Source organism: Oncorhynchus mykiss, chromosome 6 (genome assembly GCF_013265735.2).
Source record: "Oncorhynchus mykiss isolate Arlee chromosome 6, USDA_OmykA_1.1, whole genome shotgun sequence".
Taxonomy (NCBI): Eukaryota; Metazoa; Chordata; class Actinopteri; order Salmoniformes; family Salmonidae; genus Oncorhynchus; species Oncorhynchus mykiss.
The window spans coordinates 62,495,044-62,517,192 of NC_048570.1; the positions used below are offsets into that span (position 1 = coordinate 62,495,044).

At 44.9% G+C, this 22,149-nt stretch overlaps 1 protein-coding gene across 8 annotated transcripts in view; it reads right to left on the reverse strand.

Moving 5' to 3' along the window:
- Positions 1 to 5,621: 5,621 nt before the first annotated feature.
- The window catches only part of LOC110526302 (protein CBFA2T3), a 65,550-nt gene continuing 49,022 nt past the window's right edge, over positions 5,622 to 22,149 (reverse strand). For 3 of the 8 annotated variants that reach the window (XM_021607131.2, XM_021607129.2, XM_036980644.1), the window contains 8 exons: positions 21,079 to 21,260; positions 18,880 to 19,157; positions 18,431 to 18,531; positions 16,805 to 17,045; positions 16,325 to 16,393; positions 15,560 to 15,613; positions 13,633 to 13,823; positions 5,622 to 11,583 (listed from right to left, as the gene is read on the reverse strand). In XM_021607131.2, coding sequence (XP_021462806.1) covers positions 11,224 to 11,583; positions 13,633 to 13,823; positions 15,560 to 15,613; positions 16,325 to 16,393; positions 16,805 to 17,045; positions 18,431 to 18,531; positions 18,880 to 19,157; positions 21,079 to 21,260 — 1,476 coding nt within the window. In that variant the 3' untranslated portion in view covers positions 5,622 to 11,223. The remainder of the gene's footprint in view (positions 11,584 to 13,632; positions 13,824 to 15,559; positions 15,614 to 16,324; positions 16,394 to 16,804; positions 17,046 to 18,430; positions 18,532 to 18,879; positions 19,158 to 21,078; positions 21,261 to 22,149) is intronic. The other 5 variants (XM_021607134.2, XM_021607132.2, XM_021607135.2 and 2 more) reach the window with 4 other exon arrangements.

The window sequence follows — 22,149 nt, forward strand, 5'->3', positions numbered from 1 at the left end:
TGTCTATGGTTTACGTTAATCTTAACCAAACGGTTGTCCGACCCACGGAGGGTGCCTAAATGTCTGAAGTAACCTAAGCCTATTGGGACTCAGTCACATGTGTACTTTAATGTTTCTGTTGTGTACTTTAATATTTCTACTGGTACATTTACCGTTACCTTTACAAATCCCGTTTTAAAGTCTATCAGATTATAGTGGCATTCAAACTCAGCCGAGACCCCATTTTTTCCCCAAGAATTTCGCGTGACCCCACCCCATGCCAAATAAAATAATTGGGTAAATTTCGATTTTTACATCACCAAATAACCTTCAATTCATTGCATTTTCATCTCTTAATCAAAACAAAAATAAACAAATATTTATCAAATTATCTTTCTCAAAAACGTTTGTATAGGCCTATTGTCCCACACCATACTTTTATATATACAGTACCAGTCAAAAGTTTGGACACACCAACTTATTTAAAGGTTTTTCTTTATTTTTACTATTTTCTACGCTGTAGAATAATAGTGAAGACATTAAAACTATGAAATAACCCATATGGAATCATGTACTAACCAAAAAAGTGTTAAACAAATCAAAATATATTTAATATTTTATATTCTTCAAAGTAGTCACCCTTTGCCTTCATGGCAGCTTTACACACTCTTGGCATTCTCTCAACCAGCTTCATGAAGAATGCTTTTCCAACAGTTTTGAAGGAGTTCCTTACATATGCTGAGCACTTGTTGGCTGCTTTTCCTTCACTCTGCAGTCCAACTCATCCCAAACCAACTCAATTGGGTTGAGGTCGGGTGATTGTGTAGGACAGGTCATCTGATGCAGCACTCCATCACTCTTCTTCTTGGTCAAATAGCCCTTACACAGCCTGGAGGTGTGTTGCGTCATTGTCCTGTTGAAAAATAAATGATAGTCCCACAAAGTGCTAACCAGATTGGGTATCGCTGCAGAATGCTGTAGTAGACCTGCTGGTTAAGTGTGCCTTGAATTCTAAATAAATCACTGACAGTGTCACCAGCAAAGCACCCCCACACCATCACACCTCTTCCTACATGCTTCAGGGTAGGAACCACACATTCGGAGATCATCCGTTCACCTACTCTGCGTCTCACAAAGACAGCGGATGGAACCAAAAATCGCAAATTTGGACTCATCAGACCAAAGGACAGATTTCCACCGATCTAATGTCCATTGCTCACGTTTCTTGGCCCAAGCAAGTCTTTCCTTCTTATCGGTATCCTTTAGTAGTGGTTTCTTTGCAGCAATTCAACCATGAAGGACTGATTCACGCTGATTCACACTCATCTCAACAGTTGATGTTGAGATGTGTCTGTTACTTGAACACTGTGAAGCATTTATTTGGGCTGCAATTTCTGAGGCTGATAACTCTAATGAACTTATCCTCTGCAGCAGAGGTAACTGCGTCTTCCTTTCATGTGGCGGTCCTCATGAGAGCCAGTTTCATCATAGTGCTTGATGGTTTTTGCGACTGCACTTGAGAAAACTTTAAAAGTTCTTGAAATGTTCCAGATTGACTGACCTTCATGTCTTAAAGTAATGATGGACTGTCGTTTCCCTTTGCTTATTTGAGCTGTTCTTGCCATAATATGGACCTGGTCTTTTAACAAATAGGGCTATCTTCTGTATACCAACCCTACCTTGTCACAACACAACTGATTGGCTCAAACACATTAAGAAGGAAAGAAATTCCACAAATTAACATTTAGCAAGGCACACCTGTTAATTAAAATGTATTCCAACTTCATGAAGTTGGTTGAGAGAATGCCAAGAGCGTGCAAACTGTCATGGCAAAGGGTGGCTACTTTGAGGAACCTCAAATATAAAATATATTTTGATTTGTTTAACACTTTTTTGCTTACTACATGATTCCATATGTGTTATTTCATAGTTTTGATGTCTTCACTATTATTCTACAATGGAGAAATTGGTCAAAAATTGAATTTAAAAAACCTTGAATGAGTAGGTGTGTCCAAACTTTTGACTGGTACTGTATATACACTACCGTTCAGAAGTGTCACGTTCTGACCTTAGTTCCTTTGTTTTGTCTTTGTTTTTGTATGGTCAGGGTGTGAGTTGGGGTGGGCAGTCTATGTTTGTTTTCTATGTTGGTTTTTGTGTTCGGCCTAGTATGGTTCTCAATCAGAGGCAGGTGTCGTTAGTTGTCTCTGATTGAGAATCATACTTAGGTAGCCTTTTTCCACCTGGGTTTTGTGGGTGTTTGTTTCCGTGTGAGTGTTTGGGCCACACGGTACTGTTTCGATTTTGTAAATTCACGTCATCGTTTATTGTTTTGATTCAGTGTTCAGTGCTTTCTTTAATTAAAATCATCATGAACACTTACCACGCTGCGAAAACCCTTACAAGAAGTTTGGGGTCACTTAGAAATCTCATTGTTTTTGAAAGAAAAGCATTTTTTTTGTCCATTTAAAATAACATCAAATTGATCAGAAATACAGTGTAGACATTGTTAATGTTGTATATGACTTTTGTAGCTGGAAACGGCAGATTTTTTATGGAATATCTACATAAGCGTGCAGAGGCCCATTATCAGCAATCATCACTCCTGTGTTCCAATGGCACGTTGTCTTAGCTAATCCAAGTTTATCATTTTAAAATGCTAATTGATCATGACAACCCTTTTGCAATTATATTAGCACAGCTGAAAACTGTTGTTCTGATTAAAATAGCAATCAAACTAACTGTCTATAGACTAGTTGAGTATCTGGAGCATCAGCATTTGTGGGTTTGATTACAGGCTCAAAATTGTTAGAAACAAAGACCTTTCTTCTGAAACTCATCAGTGTATTCTTGTTCTGAGAAATGAAGGCTATTCCATGCAAGAAATTGCCAAGTAACTGAAGATCTCGTACAACGCTGTGTACTTCACCCTTCACAGAGCAGCGTACACTGGCTCTAAACAGAATGGAAAGACAAGTGGGAGGCCCCGGTGCACAACTGAGCAAGAGGACAAGTACATTAGAGTGTCTAGTTTGAGAAACAGACGACTCACAAGTCCTCAACTGGCAGCTTTATTAAATAGTACCCGCAAAACACCAGTCTCATCGTCAACAGTGAAGAGGCGACTCCGGGATGCTGGCCTTCTAGGCAGAGTTACAAAGAAAAAGCCATATCTCAGGCTGGCCAATAAAAATAAAAGATTAAGATGGGCAAAAGAACACAGACGCTGGACAGAGGAACTCTGCCTAGAAGGCCAGCATCCCAGAGTTGCCTCTTCACTGTTGACGTTGAGACTGGTGTTTTGTGGGTACTATTTAATGAAGCTGCCAGTTGAGGACTTATGAGGCATCTGTCATTTGCCCGGTACAGTTGAAACCGTGATTAATCCATGAAGAGCACACTTCTCCAGTGTGCCAGTGGCCATCGAAGGTGATTATTTGCCCACTTAAGTCGGTTACGACGCCGGACTGCAGTCAGGTCCAAACCTTGTGGAGGACGATAAGCACACAGATGAGCTTCCCTGAGAGGGTTTCTGACAGATTATCCAGAAATTCCTTGGTTGTGCAAACCTAGTTTCATCAGCAGGTCCACGTGGCTGGTCCAATTGCACGCTCTGTCAAAACTTGAGACATCTATTGCATTGATTTGTGTGACAAAACTGCACATATTAGTGACTTTTTATTGTCCCCAGCACAAGGTGCACCTGTTTAATGATTGTGCTGTTTAATCAGTTTCTTGATATGCTACACCTGTCAGGTGGATGGATTATCTTGGCAAAGGAGAAATGCTCACTAACAGCGATATAAACAAAATTGCACAACATTTGAGAGACATACAGTGGGGCAAAAAAGTATTTAGTCAGCCACCAATTGTGCAAGTTCTCCCACTTAAAAAGATGAGAGAGGCCTGTAATTTTCATCATAGGTACACTTCAACTATGACAGACAAAATGAGAAAATCACATTTTAGGATTTGTAATTAATTAATTTGCAAATTATGGTGGAAAATAAGTATTTGGTCACCTACAAACAAGCAAGATTTCTGGCTCTCACAGACCTGTAACTTCTTCTTTAAGAGGCTCCTCTGTCCTCCACTCGTTACCTGTATTAATGGCACCTGTTTGAACTTGTTATCAGTATAAAAGACACCTGTCCACAACCTTATACAGTCACACTAAGAGCTGTCAAAGGACACCAGAAACAAAATTGTAGACCTGCACCAGGCTGGGAAGACTGAATCTGCAATAGGTAAGCAGCTTGGTTTGAAGAAATCAACTGTGGGAGCAATTATTAGGAAATGGAAGACATACAAGACCACTGATAATCTCCCTCGATCTGGGGCTCCACGCAAGATCTCACCCCGTGGGGTCAAAATGATCACAAGAACGGTGAGCAAAAATCCCAGAACCACACGGGGGGACCTAGTGAATGACCTGCAGAGAGCTGGGACCAAAGTAACAAAGCCTACCATCAGTAACACACTACGCCACCAGGGACTCAAATCCTGCAGTGCCAGACGTGTCCCCCTGCTTAAGCCAGTACATGTCCAGGCCCGTCTGAAGTTTGCTAGAGAGCATTTGGATGATCCAGAAGAAGATTGGGAGAATGTCATATGGTCAGATGAAACCAAAATATAACTTTTTGGTAAAAACTCAACTCGTCGTGTTTGGAGGACAAAGAATGCTGAGTTGCATCCAAAGAACACCATACCTACTGAGAAGCATGGAGGTGGAAACATCATGCTTTGGGGCTGTTTTTCTGCAAAGGGACCAGGACGACTGATCCGTGTAAAGGAATGAATGAATGGAGCCATGTATCGTGAGATTTTGAGTGAAAACCTCCTTCCATCAGCAAGGGCATTGAAGATGAAACGTGGCTGGGTCTTTCAGCATGACAATGATCCCAAACACACCGCTCGGGCAACGAAGGAGTGGCTTCGTAAGAAGCATTTCAAGGTCCTGGAGTGGCCTAGCCAGTCTCCAGATCTCAACCCCATAGAAAATCTTAGGAGGGAGTTGAAACTCTGTGTTGCCCAGCAACAGCCCCAAAACATCACTGCTCTAGAGAAGATCTGCATGGAGGAATGGGCCAAAATACCAGCAACAGTGTGTGAAAACCTTGTGAAGACTTACAGAAAACGTTTGACCTCTGTCATTGCCAACAAAGGGTATATAACAAAGTTTTGAGATAAACTTTTGTTATTGACCAAATACTTAGTTTCCACCATAATTTGCAAATAAATTCATTAAAAATCCTACCATGTGATTTTCTGTATTTTTTCTCTCATTTTGTCTGTCATAGTTGAAGTGTACCTATGATGAAAATTACAGGCCTCTCTCATCTTTTTAAGTGGGAGAACTTGCACAATTGGTGGCTGACTAAATACTTTTTTTGCCCCACTGTAAGCTTATTGTGGGTAAGGAACATTTCTGGGATCTTAAAACATGGGACCAACACTTTACATGTTGCGTTTATATTTCTGTTCAGTGTATTTACATTTTGTTGACTCCAATGCAGTTCCTGGTCGCAACCCCGACTTTGAATACCACTACGCCAAAATACAATTTTCCAACTTACCTGTGCAGCAGTATTTCATTATGACGTTGAAATAAGGATCTTTGACTCAGAAAATCAGGAAATATGTTTGATATTTCATTTCATTTTTAATTACGCAGTTACATAGCTCAACACAGACAATAACCTGAATTAGAATGTTTACAGCTTCACACATCCAACATAGCGCACAATTAAAGAAGGGGAATAGCAAAAAGGGAAGGAAAGCATGCAATAAATAAATAAAATCAGAATTAAATTCTTCTGGCACAGTTCACTTCATCTAAAGAATGGTAATAGGACCCTTAAAGAGGAAAATACATTTTTCTTCAAAGCGCCAACCTTTCCTACAGAAACATTTTTTTTCTGTAATAATGTATTGCACAATACAGTATATAATGCTTCCCTACACATATAAAACCAAGTCTTTGTTTGTCTTGAAGTAATAATGTAACAACAACAAAAAACAACACTTTCATCCCTACCATAGCTTGGGGAGACCAAGAGCTGTATCCACTTTTGCCATCTCAGCTTTGTATCAGTGCGGGCTTTACAGGGCAATCAATCGCTAAAATCAGATGAGCCAGGAAACTCCATTGACAGAAAGGTGGTAAATGGTTAGGGAGAGGCTGATGCCAACATGCTAGTATTTGCCATCGAAAACACAGAATTTGCCCTCTTCATGTATGCTGTAATAAAAACCTAAAGTGATAAGAAAGTGGTCTGTATGTGTGAATGAATGACAGTCTTTATCTATATATAAGAGGCAAAGACCTCCAGGCTATGTAGATTTTACATCAGAGGCAGGAACAGTCCTCCTAATACCCCATTATGACATGAGTCATCACAGGGCATGAATGAAATAGAACACTCCACACACAGTTGGTCTTCCATTATTCCATGTCCAGAACGTGAATCCTTTCCTCAGAGCCCATACCACTTTAGGAACCTTGTTGACCTTGTCTGGCCATAAAAAAAGAGAATTAGTTGTCTTTCTCTCCAGTGGGTCACACAGAACAGGAACTCAGCATGCTAACTCTACTTGAGCTGTCCTTTCAGTGACAGCTTACATGGCCAAATGTCCAACAGCATCAATCCCTGTATAGACCTGCCCAAAGAACATGTGCCCCAATGCTGGGCTAAAGAAGTGACAGCAGAGAAAGAGAGAGATGGTGTGATAGATATTACAAACTAACATTTTTTTTTTTTGGTCAATAAAAATAGTATTTGCCACAAGTTGTGACAAATGAAAGAGTTATTGTGTTTCAGGGTTGATTCGCAGACAAGCAAAGCACACAGAGAGCATTAAAGGATAATGTGTATTGAAATGTCGTCAAAACCTATGGTAATGTTGTGGATAATATGGTGGGTGAGTTCACTCTGTATTTCCCTCTCAGTGCACTGCTACATCTTTAGAATTCTCTGCCATTATTCTGACTGAGATGTTTCATTAAAGCTCTGAAGGTTCAAGTAGTTTGTACAGAGAAACTGTGAAAAGAGAAAAACAAGTACACACACACACACACACACACACACACACACACACACACACACACACACACACACACACACACACACACACACACACACACACACACACACACCATGCGTTTATTCCATCTGTAAGCAAGGCTTAGGAAGAAAACTCAAAGCAATCATTACGCATTCCGGAGATGTTTCTGTAGTCTTATCTGAGGCATTAGATATGTAGAAACAAGCGCTTTGATTGCTTGAATAAATAATCTACAAATCTCCACCTTCACAGATGCATTGGTTGTTTGTTTTTGTCTTGTGCTTTGAGCATGTGTTTATTTCAGACACTTTGGTTAACAGGTATAGTTGGCCTCAAGCCTCCTTATTTCTGGTCTTTCTCGACACAATTTCAAAATCCACCGCGGTGCAGAAATACTTTGGTCTGTGCTTTTATTTGTTGTGGACTACAAATGTAATGGTTTAACGTTCAGCTTGGGGATGGAAGGAATTACTGTATATCAAACCCTGGACAGTGTTGTGTACGTAGAGAGTCCTAGAATCAAAATCATCTGAGTGTTCCTCATTTGATCACTATTTCTGACTGACAAGAGGTTGAGGTGCGAAAATATACACATTGCAAAGTAATCAGTATTAGACCTTTCGGGTTTGTTTCCTATTTGCTCTGATGTTTGTGTGAGTTTGCATGTCTGCTCGCAGCCCTGCTCCCAAAGCTCAGTGACCTCTCCCAGTCATGTGCTGCAAGGTCACAGGAGGTAGCTTGTGGTGGGTCAGGAGACAGGAGGGATGTTCAGGTGGGGGTTAAAGAGCAGAGGGCTGAAGAGGTTTAGAAACACAAACAGGCTGAAGTCGTTTCAATACACCGGTAATAACACACGACACACATATACACGCAGATGCAGGGTACCTCGCAGCTTATCACACTTGACCGATTTATATATTACTTTTTGATACGGACATATAGGAAAATAGATCATGTACATATGTGATAAATTAAACAACACTGTCAATGCTAATTGACGTCTAATCGTTTCTGCGTCAATATGTCACTCTGGGTTTTAAATGTGAAAGAGTCTGGCAGACCATACCTGTAACAGTAGAACATAAAACAACACAAAAGCTTGGTCCATTTTAGAGTTATGTGGCCAATTGGTTCGGGATTATTACATCATTCATTTTAACATGGCAGGTACAGTCCCTATTTAATGCTATGTTTGAAAGCCATTTGAGCCTGTAATTCTAACTTAACGATGTTTTAACTTATAGCTTGTGATGACATTACTGTATGAGATGGCATTCCTCCTTGTTAGCCTGTGATTGTGAAGACATCTGTTCCAACTCTCCCAGGTTCTGAGTCCTTTTTGCCTTGCTAGGATCCTAAAGCTACACGAGGACAAAATGACTGAGACTGCATCTTCACAAACTAATCTATGGACAGAGTAAGAAAAAATAACCAGTGGAAAGGATTGGGCAGTATCATGGTTAGGTTAAGCTTCAGACTTCCAGACCAGTGTGTTGGCTTTTTTTTTTGAGGGCAGCCCACAGGGTTTTCAGTGTGGCCCACTGCAGTGGCACTTCAGCCCAATGGATGGCAATGTTTCACACAGATACAGATAACTTTTTGGGCACAAGTTCTTGCGTTCTGAATCCAATATCCAGAGTAGGGGAGTAATTTAGCCTCATGCTAGGACGCTTTTAGAATCAATGTGTGATAAGCCTCTCTTTCTCCTCTTTAAAACCATCATCTTGGGCCTGTCATGAGAGCTATAGCTGGCTCCTCTTGAAGGGAGTCAGTGGAGTACGCCGCCATCAATCATAGGGGGAGCTATAAGAACTGTGACTCCAGAAGAAAACCACTATCGCTGCCAACATCCCTCCTCACAACATCTTTTTGAGATTACACACTCAACAGATTTTGCTAATCTGGTAGAAAATAAGGATTTATGAGAAATGAAAATTCCTTTGATTAAAAAAATGAACTGGAAAGAAATCATATTCTGGACATTGTACATTACTTTCAAGGTTTCTGTTATTTGGCAAACACATTTTTGGACCTCTTTAAATACTATGTACATTCACATTAAGTTACTGATGTTATTTTAAATATATTTATATGTATCTATATTATATGACCCCCTATGGGTAGTTGCTGAGGTTCCACCCAGTAGCTGAATTCTCTTCATATTGCACCTCTGTCCTCTCACTGTCTTACAATGCGAGCAATATAAAATATTCTACAAGAGGATTTTCTTTTCATTGATAAAGATACAACAAATTGAACGATAAGTACAACATGGGGTTTCTCTCCTAGAGTCTTTGCTCCTGCTTCAATGTTTTGTCCAAACTTAAAAAGAAGAAAAGTCCCTCTTTCTGAAAACGCACAAGGGCAGCACAGGTGGACACCAGAGACAGAGACACATTTTTTTTATCGAGAAACAAAGAAAGGAATATCTACAAGCAGGTTTGATCCCTTCCCAGATATCTGCTCAGAGGTTATGTCCAAAGGGGGTAGGGTTGACAGAGGAACGAGAGAGTTTTAGGGAGGAACATACAGGAAAGTGGGGGGGAGGTAGAAAGAGAGAGAGAAGAGAACTGAGTCTACACCGCTTATGAGGCTCGTTAGTCTGTTTGTCATGCTTTGGAAAAAGAGGGTGAAAAGGTACGACTCACTGAAATGTATCCTCTTGATAGAGTTGAAAAAAAAACATAATTAGGAACAAAAGTCTTGTCCGTACTGTACAATGCTTGCTTGGACAGGTTCTCAGTTTTTTTGAGGTTATTTTTGGCAGTTCCAATGCCTTTCATCTTCTTTTTGAGGCCAAGTAGCTGCTTCTTTGTCCATTCCGTTGCCATTTACATAAATCACTGTCACATTCAGTGGTTCGTCCTTCCATTTCAATTGTCTATTGTGGCAGGCGTTTCAAATGTTTGCTCTGGATTTCTCTCTCTGTGGATCACTGTGGGTATTTTCAGGCTGACAGAGGCCAGCTACAGTACACTCAATATAGAGTTTTAGTGTGACTCCTGTTGTTGCTCTACAGGCTTTATCTCCCAGAGCTTTGCTGCTGAGGAGGTGAAGTTGCTTGCGTTTGGTTACAAGATGAGTGCTTCTCCTTGTCTCTTAGTAACTTTGGCAGTGTAATAAAAAGGTTTGGATCATGTTTTTTCCTTCTTTGAATTCATTTGGGTTCACATCGGTACAGAGAGGTGAGTCCGGTGTCATTTTCTTGGCTCGCTAGCAAGGTAGTTCACTTTTTTTTAAAATTATTTTTCTTATTATTATTTGTTTAGAATATTTGGACTTTTCTTTGTCTTCCTTAAAGCCCAAAAATGAATCATTAGATAAATAATTAGCCGTATTATGGAAGAGTTTCTGAGGGGGAAAAAAAAATTGCACCATGAGTGTATCTTATCCCCTCTCCTACATCAGAACAGGGGTTTCCGGACTGGTGTCTGGCTTCTTAGATAGGGGACCTCAATCAGGACATGTCCATGGCCCAGGACACAGAGGAGCCTGTTCTATAGACGCATCTATCTATCCATCTCTCAGAGGTCTGGGCTGTTAGTGCACATGCTGGGGGTTAAGAGTCATCCCACTCCTGCTGCGTTAAAGGGAAATCCTCTCCAAGTGCTAAATTCAGATATCTCTTCTTCACAATAAGTGTGGTACCATAACGGGTCTCATGCAATGCAAGCCCCCGACATACACAGCATTGACTGGGCTTATGTTACTGAGGCCACGTGTTGGTCTGGCATATAACAATGCTTATCTTCACACGACATTATCAGAGTTCAATAACCAAGTCTGGTGTGTTTTTTGTTGTTGTTGTAATAGATGGGAAGTTCTGCTTCCGCATTGGTTTATTTTGAGCATTCAGTAAATTAAGCCCTAGCCATGCTAAACACAACAGTGGACCCCTTGACTAGTTTCGAGTTTGACAGAGAGAAAGTCTGTGCGGCTGAGAGACAGTCAGAACGATTTTTGGGGGGAGGTTGAGGAGTTGAGAAAACGAGGCCTTCGGGTAGCTAAGAAGTAGTCAACGGTGCAGTATTCACGGTAGGACCACTACAGATGCCGTACAAAAGAAGGAAAGGGTGCAGTGCGATCGATGGAGATTCCTCTGTTCATTTAGGATGGATGGCAGCTGTACTGTAGCATCAGTGGGAGTGACTGGGCGTGGCAGGGCGTGGCAGGGCGGGGTCAGCGAGAGGTGGCGTCCAGCAGTGCAGGGGTCGCTGGGGTGGTGGAGCGTGAGGCACTGCTGGAGCTAGCCTCCTTAGGACTCCCGGAGAGACTGCCTCCCCCACCACCGCTGGTCTGGCCGGGCAGGGAGAGTGGACCAGGGGGGGTGCTCTCTGAGTGTGTAGGGGGTGCGCTGGAGGAGGGGGTGCCCAGAGGAACACTGCTGCCCCCGGGGAGGCCCTGTAGACCCTGGCCACAGACGTGGTGGTGCTTCTCCCAGTCTTTGTGCTGGCAGAAGGAGCCGCAGTAGCGTGCCGTGTTGCAGCCGCTGCACGTCTCACTGGCCTTGCGTCCACAGTTCCAGCAGCTCTGGAGAGACAGTGGGAAGAAGGCATAGAGTTGATAAAATAAATCTCTGGTCGTCAACCTGTTATATTATTATACAAATATCATTGTTACCACTTATCAAATACTGTCATGCTATCAACAGGTGAGTTATTTAATTTTATGGGCAACATATTCCCACATTTATTTTCTGGGGCTACAAATGTCCCAAACCACTAGGTGGACTGTCCTGTCTTGTCCTGTCCTGTCTTCTCCTGTGCTGGCCCTGACACTGTTACTCCAACCATCCGCTTGTGAATGCTGTTATTCAGACAGGCGGCTGGAGTCAATCTTTACTAATGAAATGAAAACATGGTGTTGACTGTGGCTCACATTAACACCACAACCAGACAGTGTCCTGTTTAAGATATACACATTCTGTGCAGAATATGGGATTTTGATAGAGAACTGATAGGTTAAACACTTCTCCAGGCACTGTGAAAATCTGTTGCTCTGTGCAGAACCTGTCTGTGTAGCTCGAACACACACACATTGTATTTAGGACTCTGGCTTGTATAGAACTGGTGAATGAGCTTACTGAGATGCAAATGCTGGTGGTGGGTCGGGGGGGGGGGGGCATGTTATGAAGTGTGTGTGACAGTAAGTAATGTGAAGAGAAGGTGTGTGTAAAATTTCTATTTTGAGGAAGTGTTACTGTGAGGTCTAAAATAAATGGGTTAGCTGTGTGACAGTTTGTTATGTAAAACGGGTGGTTGGTGTGTTGAGGTGACACGATTGATTGTGAGTGTGCTTTGTGATGCAGTGCAGCAGTGTGTGCCTGTGTTTACTGACAGTAGGGTGAGGAGTGTATCTCTCTTTATGCCTGCTGCTGTGCTGTGGTATGTTAGAGGGCACAGGGTGTGGGGCATGGGGTACACTCTTAGAAAAAAGGGTTCCAAAAGGGTTCTCCGGCTGTTTTTGGTTCCATGTAGAACCCTCTGTGTTCCACCTGGAGCCAACAGGGTCCTAACTGGAACCAAAAAGGGTTCCTAAAAGGGTTCCTAAACCCTTTTAGGGTTCTAGATGGCATCTTTTTTTCATAAGGACTATTTATACTCTACGGAGACAGATCCTACGGGGCGTAGTGGAATGTAGCAATGTCGTCTTTCATCACAAAAGGGGTGGCTCCTTGTAGTGCCTCCTTGTAACGCGCTGTATCATTCCTTGCGTAGTCATGGGGGCAGTAGGCAAAGAAGCTCGCCCGGTTCCTCTATAGGCTATGCATCAAAGTAGCATTGATAAATTAGTATAATCTCAGCGACTGTTCAAACAATAAACCAAACAACATTATAGCCTTATTAGAACCCCCCCCCCCCCCCATTCTATTTTTAGCTGATATGGGAGTGAATACATTGAAGCGGTATATCAAATTGGGATCATTTTGTAGGTTACAGAGGCAAGTATAAGAATATTTGCCAGGGCTTATTAATTCATTATAAATCAGATTATTTCACATTGTGACGTGGGAAGCTAAAAGCACAGATTGAACAATGAGACAGATATTTCACCGGATGTATAAATGTGAAGTATCCACTTGGCGTTTCTACTCACTACCAAATATGGTATTGAGAGGAAGCTCAGTGGCCAGCAGTGGGAGAAGATGGAACGAGGTGGATTTTGGCCGACATTCTGCACATTTTCTCATCGATGAAACATTTGATCTCAATACAGTTTTTCTTTTCCCAAAACTAGAATCTGTTACGAACAGAGTGGACTAAGTTTTGTAGACTTTATCCTTTGCCAAAGTTTAAAATAATTGCGTTGTTTAGGAGTGCAAAGGCGAATTGAGTTATAGGATCTCGCTAGCTCGTGCTTGGCTCTGCCCACTATGACTCATTTGTTTCCGTTTGAAATGATAGGCTGTGGTCTATCTTGGTTTAGTTATAAAAACTCTTTGTAGAGCTACGTTGCGTGCACGTAGCTCTACGCATGTTAAGTGTGTGGAAAACTTAAGAGTGTATGTAGGATAGTGTGGGGGCATGGGGGTGTGTGTGTGTGTTTGTGTGTCTGTGTGTGTGTGGGCGATAAGGCTGTGATGCTCACTTCGCTGGAGTCCTCCTGCTGGTTGATGACGGTCAGTGCATCCTCAGAGGCCTGTTTCCTGGCCTCGGCCAGCGCCCTCTCCATCTTGGACCTCTCAGCGGAGATCATCTCATGGGCCTTCCTCTCAGCGTCCGACACAGCCTTCTGTAGCTCCGACATGGCCTGCCTCTTCACCTCGTTCACTGCCTCCTCTGTGGAGAGAGAGCGAGAGAGAGAGAGAGAGAGAGAGAGAGAGAGTGAGAGAGAGTGAGAGAGAGAGAGTGTGAGAGAGAGAGAGAGTGAGAGAGTGAGAGAGAGAGAGAGAGAGAGAGTGTGAGAGTGTGAGAGAGAGAGAGAGAGAGAGAGAGAGAGAGAGAGAGAGAGAGAGAGAGAGAGAGAGAGACGTCAGTCCCCATGACCGCTCCTACTCTGTCATCCTTTATTGAGGCACTCTAAGCGCTCCATTTGTATTATCTCGGCAAACAGATGCATATCATCCAAGATTTAAAGCATTTTGTCGGGAAAAAGAAGCCTGTTAATAATGAATTAAAAGACGTCTGGTAACAATCATTTCCAGAGCTGACACCAGCAGATGTCTCCAAACTTTGTTCGTAAACTTGCCTATTAACCCAGTACTCTGTGACTCTCTGCTTTTGATGAAAAGAAATCCGAGTGAATGAACAAAGAAACAGACGTAAGAACTGAGGAGTGAAAATGGCTTCTGTGCCATTGATGCATAACTTTGCTAACTGTGGTAGAGGTCCTATCCCCTGGCCTTTGTTCTACAAATGCCAACTCATGTGAGTGAATAGGCAGTGTTTTTAGAGAAGTCCGGTGTGTGAACTCCTTTACAGACACGAGTCCAAAATAGACGCTAAGGCTGGTTCTGATTAGAAGACAGTGGTAATCCGGCTAGGAAGGAATCACAATCCCTCTCATTAGTTTCGTCATGTTACAAGGAGACCATAACACAACATCAGAGATTCATTTAGTTTTAGCTCTTGCAGAATTCTGCCGAGAGAAAACAGCTGCCCCGCATAATCCAACTAATTAAATCCTCATGTTCAATCACCAAATGGATATTTTATGACCATGAAAAATATCATATCAAACTGTCAACTGACACAGTATATGGGATAAGTAAATGCCTTGTACAACCAAAACGAGGGGAAGTTGTATTACTAGATTCGTCTCCCTTCTACACACAGACATGACGTGAGAGCCTCCCTATTCTCCCTCTCATTCTTCCAGTCAGTCGGTATAAAGGAGATGAGCCATTTCTCCCTCTCTGGTCCAGCTGTCTAGGGCTGCTGTGTTGAGCTGGGGTACGGGGGCTGGGCGGCTAGTCCCGTGTGTATGTGCTGAATATGAGGATGTGTGTGTGTGTGTGTGTGTGCGTGCGTGTCTTTGTGTGTGCGAGTCTGTCTCCTCTGCTCAGAAACTAGAGAAGTAGTTTGTATTCCGTTTATCCTCTCAACACCTCCCGCACACGTCTTCTTCCCTGGCTTTTTTCATCCTGCCCGTCTCTACCTTCATCCACCATTTCAGTTCTACATTTCTTCCCTTCTTAAAGGCGCATGCCTTCTCCTAACTATCGGTACAGTCCTCTGCTGCTCAATTATCAGGCTTAATGCATGCATCACTACGGTTAGTTTACAAATGTAATTAATTCTTATCAAGGAGCCTGCAGAGCAGATGCTAGGACAATTAGCACTTAATGCAAAACACGGAGGGGCAGCAATATTAACGTTTTAATTCCGGAGGGATCCGGCAGGTGTTTCTGTTTCACACTTCAGATCTTGCCTTTCAAGGCGGCAGAGTCTCTCAACCCGACCGACACCAGAGAATACGTGTCTTTTTCTAATGAAAGAGATGGACTGCAGTTATGCTGTTTGCTGAGGGAACAGTGGTAATAGGACAGAGGTGGGGGGGGGGCTGTCATACTCACCCTGCTTGTTTTGGAGTTGTTTCAGTGCTGGGGAGAGTGGGATACTTGTAGCACCTGTATGAAAAACAACTGTAAATGAAAATAGTTCTCCTGCTGGTGAAAATGCAGCACATTCTCTCGCAGGCAGCAGCATCTTTCCCCCACAGTTTTTGAATATGACTGCATCCTAATTGTGTTGGTACTCAGTGGGACCAAGGCTGCGTCATAACTGACTCCATTTGGGATATGCTAGCTATATAAGGCACAGGCACTGCAACACGCTAACCCACCCCTGCTACATATAACGGAATCAGACTGCCCTGCGTATGATGGCGACAGTCATTAGTCTGACTAAGGGGCTTGGTCCCAGATTGCCAACAGTTACTAGAACGCAATTGATTTGACTGGTTCAACTATACTTAAAACAATGAGTTAAAAGCTGTCACAATGAAAAGCAGTATTATATGAACTAAGCAGAGGAAATCCCTCCTCGTCCTCCCTCTCCCCAGTGAAGCTGCAGGCCCCACCTCTGCTGCATGCGCTGCTCTGAACAGCGCCAGGTTGGTTAGTGCATTTTCACTGCAGCTGAACTGCAGTCGCCATTCATAGCAGGTTAAAGGTGGAACGTTCTTAGCCCTAATGACACACATGACAGTCACAGGCCCTCCAATCCCATCCCTGTCCTTACGTAACTATGGTAACAGGAGAGGCAGGGCTATCTGCAGTGGCGGTTGCCGTGAGGGTGACGGGAGACAGTTCAGTCAGGACGGACGTGTGGTTACTCACCAGCTTTCCTCCAGATCTCCTCAGGTAGGTAGCCAGACGCAGGTCTGTGCAGGAAGTCCCTATGAATCTCTGAAACACAATCCAGACCAGAACATCAGTCAGTCTACCACTCTCCACACACACACACACACACACACACACTTTATGAGCCAAATCCTAACTGAAAATTACTCAATATTTCTGCACAGATTTCCCACTAACGTCAGTGCATGGTTTACCCAAAAATCCAAGCTACATGCATAGATCTCTAGTTAGGATTCAGCCCCCTGCGTCCCAACCACATGAACACACTCAAACTTGAGCTTCGTTTTGCTTTGTAACATTTCATGTCATCCCCCAGCCCAATGTCTCTGTGGCCATGCAATGCCAGCATGCTCTCCTCTTTCCTCAGAGCAGACAGAACACACAGAGTGAGTGACAGTGTGGAGTGAGGCCATGCTGGAGGCCTGGTGGTGCTGGTGTCTGCAGCAGTGGAAGTACCTATGGGCTGCTGTGTCTCGACGTTGTTAGGAGTGTTGGAGGAGGAGTTGTGAGGAGGTAGAGGTAGAGGAGGAGGAGGAGGGCGTGGCTGTCCGTTGCTCCCACCTTTTTTCATATCTTCCACGTCGCTGTAGCGCCGGATCCAGTGGTTCATCTCCTCGCGGTCGGCTTCCTGGCAACGCCGCAGCACCGTGAGAGACCGCCGTGTCTTCTCCACCATGTCCATGATGCAGTTGAGCAGCTGCAGGGGGGAGGAGGAGGGAAGGAGGGAGGGAGGGGGAGACATGATCAGAGTGCCGCTCTACTCTCTGATTTACTCTCCTACAGTTCAGACTCTGACAACAGGCAGCTGCTCTCGGTGGTGCTAAAGAGTGGCAGAGCCTCTGCACCTAAAAGTCCACCGTTAAATCAGGGTCGCAGTATTAATCGGAAGTACTGTATAGTGCACATTCTGAAATTAGGCTATGAAAAAACACAATCAGCCCTAACCTTTATCAAGATGTGAAATTGTATGAGAGCATTTTCATTGGCGGTAATTTGACTGATTTTCTTCCAGTCGCTCTAGAATCATTTTTTGCTGCTTAGGTGCAACAAAACTTTCTCAGGAGCACTCCTGAGTGTGTGACCCTGTCCCCGTTTTAGCAGCGAGAGCCAGCGGTGCTGAGTATGTGTATGTGTGTGTGTGTGTGTGTGTGTGTGTGTGTGTGTGAATGAGGTTGAGTGGTTATACAGAGCAGTGAAGTAAAAATGGCTGTAACAGCTGTGCTACTGATGGAAAAGGCCTAACCAATTCATTCCACCCCTGTGCTCCCTCCAAGCCCCTGTCTGCTAAAGCCTTTCACCCACACCTCCTCCCCTTGCCTTCCTCTTTATATTATTCTTCACTAACTCTCGTTCTCTCTCTCAACATTGTTTCTCTTTCTGCCTTTGCCCTATGCCTCCTTCAACCCCCGGTCTGCAAAATGCTTTTTACCTTCACCCCCTTCCTTCCATTAAATATCTCTCTCTCTGCCTGCTTCTCTCTCTCTTTCTCCACCTCCTTCTCTCCTTCTCTCTCTCTCTCTCTCTCTCCCTCTCTCTGTTATCTATATTTATTTCAGTAGAGTGTTTCTAATTTGGCAGAGGCCCAGCACAGGCCAGTTCGCTCCATGACTGCAGCCCTTGTCTCAGCTGCTCTCCCCAGCTGGAGCTGTCCTCTACTGGGTCCCTCGCTCCATCTGTGGCCCTTTTTAGTGCCTGAGTTTGTGTGTGTGTGTGTGTGTGTGTGTGTGCGCGTGCGTGGCGTGCATGCGTGTGTGTGTGTATTAGCGAGTGTTCCAGCCTTGGTAAAGGTAAGGGGAGCTCAGAGTGCTTGCTCCAGTCTTTGTACGCTGGCCAGAGAGGCCTCGGCTGTCCATTCCTGACATGGACACAAGCCTCCACAGTCCCCCTAAGGTCAGCTGTCCATCAAATGCAAACTCCGCTGAGGTTTCGGTTCTTAAACCTGTCAGCAGCACCCTGTCTCCCCTCGTCCCACCTCCTTTCATATAATCTACAGCACTGAGAGCTTGAAAGATTTGTACTACTCACTTCTTTGTTGGATGGGAGATATTAGGGAGATATTAGGATAAAACCGGGGAGCCCTACCCCAGCAACACGTACATTATCGAGGTGCTTCCACTCCTCGGCCCACTCCCGATCTGTCAGGCGGTGATCGATCACTTCCTCCTGGCGTGCTCCATGCACGGCTGAAACACAAACACACAGTCCCGCGTTCAGCACTTAAGCACCATCCCCACATATGAGCCATTCTGGCTCCAGTCTCCTCCACATACAGGACATTGGGGCTCAAACACTTCCTTATACAGTGTGAGCCATTGCGGCTCTAACCGAGGGACGACGCATATGGATTCCTAGGAGGACATACCCAAGCATGTGTCACTATAGGCTTTTTATAGATGCACTACCTTGGGGATTTAACACCAAACTGTGACAACCTCTCATTGTTCTTTAGAGACGCCATGAGGCCCTCTCTCTCGCTCTCTCTCTCTCCCTCATCCCTCCCTCGCCCCTTTCTCATTCCCTCCCCCTCTCACCTGTCTGCCGGTGCCTGTCCCGAGCCTCGCGGTGCTCTGCTGTGTGGCGGTAGGCATCGCGGTAGTGGTGGGCCAGAGCCATGTCCTCCAGACGGTAGTGTTGGGGGGCAGGGGGGTTGGGGTGAGACAGGCCGTTGGGGGGGTGCGTGGGCAGGCCGTTGGGGGGCGGGTGGGCTGGCAGGCCAGTGCTGGGGCTGAAGCGCTGGCTGGGGCTGATGGTGCAGGGTCGCTTGGCCAGGTGCTCCGGGTGGTGCCCGTCTCTCTCCGAGTCTTTGGTCCTGAAGGAAGAGAGCACAGATCCACACGGTTACATTCCCTTCATACGTGTCACCACCAAATCAAGTTACAAGGGAACAGGAATGAGATTTGTTATAGTCAAAATGTACCTGTAAACTTAAGACATTCTAGATTTACTGGGCCGCTAACCTGTTGTTGTTACTAGAAGACATGAGCAGTAAATCTGACGGTGTTTCAGGAATCCTCCCTGCTGAGAAGCTCACTGTTCACTTCAGACAGAATCTACTCCAGAGTGTGTGCACAGCTGTACGCCATACGTAAAAAATACACTCGGTATATTCTGTGTCTCGAGCTGGGATCCAAACTCTTAATCCTAATATCCCTCAACTCACTCTCTTAACTTGCAAGTGTAGCCTCTCCCACAGACCTACGGTGCCGTTGTGAGTCTGTGTTTGGCAGATGTTCAGTGGCGGTCCTGTTTTGGGAGCCATCTGGACAGTTTAAACGCTGGTGTTGATATTAATCTGTTTAGCTTGGTGAAACAGCCAGGCATTCGGAGGTAAATCGCTCTCTATCATCCCCGGGATCAAAGGCAAATGAAAGGAATTTCAGCGCCATGTGGATGCGAGTGTGTTTTTGTTTATGAGTGAGTGTGTGTATATTACTGTCTGTGTGTGTGTGTGTATGGGTATTTGTCCTCTCTTTGTTTACGTGATGTAGCCCCTCCCACACTCCACCCCCAATCCCCTCTCCAATTCTGGCAAGCTCTGGGTCGTGGGGTGAGACTGTGAGGGGGGGGATGTGTCTGTCTTTAAAAATATATATTTATATTTCACCTTTATTTAACTAGGCAAGTCAGTTAAGAACAAATTCTTATTTACAATGACAGCCAAACCCGGCCAAACGTGGACGACGCTGGGCCAATTGTGCGCCGCTCTGTGGGACTCCCAATCACGGCCGGATGTGATACAGCCTGGATTCGAACCAGGGCCCGTAGTGACGCCTCTTGGACTGAGATGCAGTGCCTTAGACCGCTGTGCCCCTCTGTCAGTGCTCTAGCCCGCCACCGATATCTCACAAATCAAAGCAACAGCTGGCCCAGCCTGCCGTGACACTGTAAGCCAGGGGTTGGGAGGCGGAGGTGTGCAGATTACAGAGGGATTGCCCGTTCCTCCACCCTCTCTCTCTCTCTCTCTCTCGCGCTCTCTCTCTCGCTCTCTCCTCCCCCCCTCCCCTTCCCCCTCCCTCCCTCTCCGTCAGGACTGAAGGTGAGGACAGGAGAGGAGAAGAGAGGAGAGGCAGCCAGAGATAAAGGGAGGAGGAGAGAGAGAGAGACGGGGGAGGAGGAGAGTAGTGCTGTGGTTTTGTCTGTCTTAAATTCCAGATGTGTATCCCCCTCCACACCCCCCTCCATACGGCCCCGTGTGGGGGGGCAGATATGGCAGCAAGCTGCTTTGGGTAGGGCAGGGAAGTGTATAGGACAGTGAGGGCATTGTCTGTGGGTTGGACTGAGTACATCTCCTCATACTGTACTGGGGCCGCTGACACAGAGCCACTGCTGCCGCTGTGGTTATAGCGTGACGTCCACAGCATCTGGACTTATCCTCCTCTTCTCATCCTCCTCTACTCCTACTCCTCCCTCTCTCCTCCTCCTCCCCTCACAGACAGCTGGCACAGCCTGCATCGCCCTCCCTGCCCGCCTGGCATCAGGGCTGCCCAGACTTCCGCCTCCCGCACAGAGGATTTATAACCTCCCCCTTGTGGCTTGCCATTTCCAAATACCCAGAAATAATTCAATTATTTGTGTGTGTAAGCCTGTGTGTGTTTTTTTCAGTTGTGTTTCTGCTGTAAGATGGAGGGAGAGGAGTGATAAGTTTGTTTTCCAGCTGTGGTATGTGACGTGTCTGCATAGTGTGTGTATTCTGAGTGTGTGTGTGTGTGTGTGTGGTGGTCAGTCAGTACCTGTCGGGGGTCCTCCTCTTGCCATGCTCGTTGATCTCCATCATGATCTCAGAGGAGTCCAGGGGCGAGCTGGCGTTGGCGTCCAGCAGCAGCTGCTCATGCTGGGCCAGATACTGGGCGGGAGTCTGCTTGGCCATCCGTGCACAGTGGAGGAGCTCCCTCTGAAGCAGGGGCAGGTTGGCCTGTTAGAGGAGAGGGAAGGGGGGAGGAGGGATAGGAGGAATGAAAGGAGAAGATATGGTAAGTGGAAAAGGGCGAGAGGAGGAGGGTCAAGGTGGAGGAGAGACAGGAGAGACAGGGCATAAAAATCAAATAGTTTTAGAGTGAAGAGTTAGAGCATGTGGGAGGGAAAGACAAAGAGAGAGAGAGATTGAGAGAGAGAGAGAGATTGTGAGAGAAAGTGAGAGAGAGAATTAGAGAGCGAGTGAGAGATTGAGAGAGAAAGAGAGAGGATGAGACAGTGAGATAACACAGACTCACCAACCCCACATTCCTCCCCAGCGTCTGTCTCTCTCAGGGGGAGGAAGAGGGGAGAGAGGAGGGGTAAAAGTGGGTGCTGTCAGAGAGCTCAGTCAGGCCGTCACTTTGACAAAGCACAGTGCTGGCTGCCATGTCACAGATGTGTAACCTCATGGCACAGCAGGCGGGCTGGAAAACTGTCCTATTGACACCAGGCCCTGAGCCATCCTCTGGATGCTACTAAAGGCACGCCAAGCCGCTCTCACAACAATAATAATAATCTCCACTAATGAGACAGCTAGCGCCCACCAGACACTGGCCTATCTACCTATCTATAGTATCTACCTATCTATAGTATCTATCTTTCTATAGTATCTATCTATCTATAGTATCTATCTATAGTATCTACCTATCTATAGTATCTATATCTATAGTATCTATCTTTCTATAGTATCTATCTATCTATAGTATCTATATCTATAGTATCTATCTTTCTATAGTATCTATCTATCTATAGTATCTATCTATAGTATCTACCTATCTATAGTATCTACCTATCTATAGTATCTATCTATCTATCTATAGTATCTATCTTTCTACAGTATCTATCTA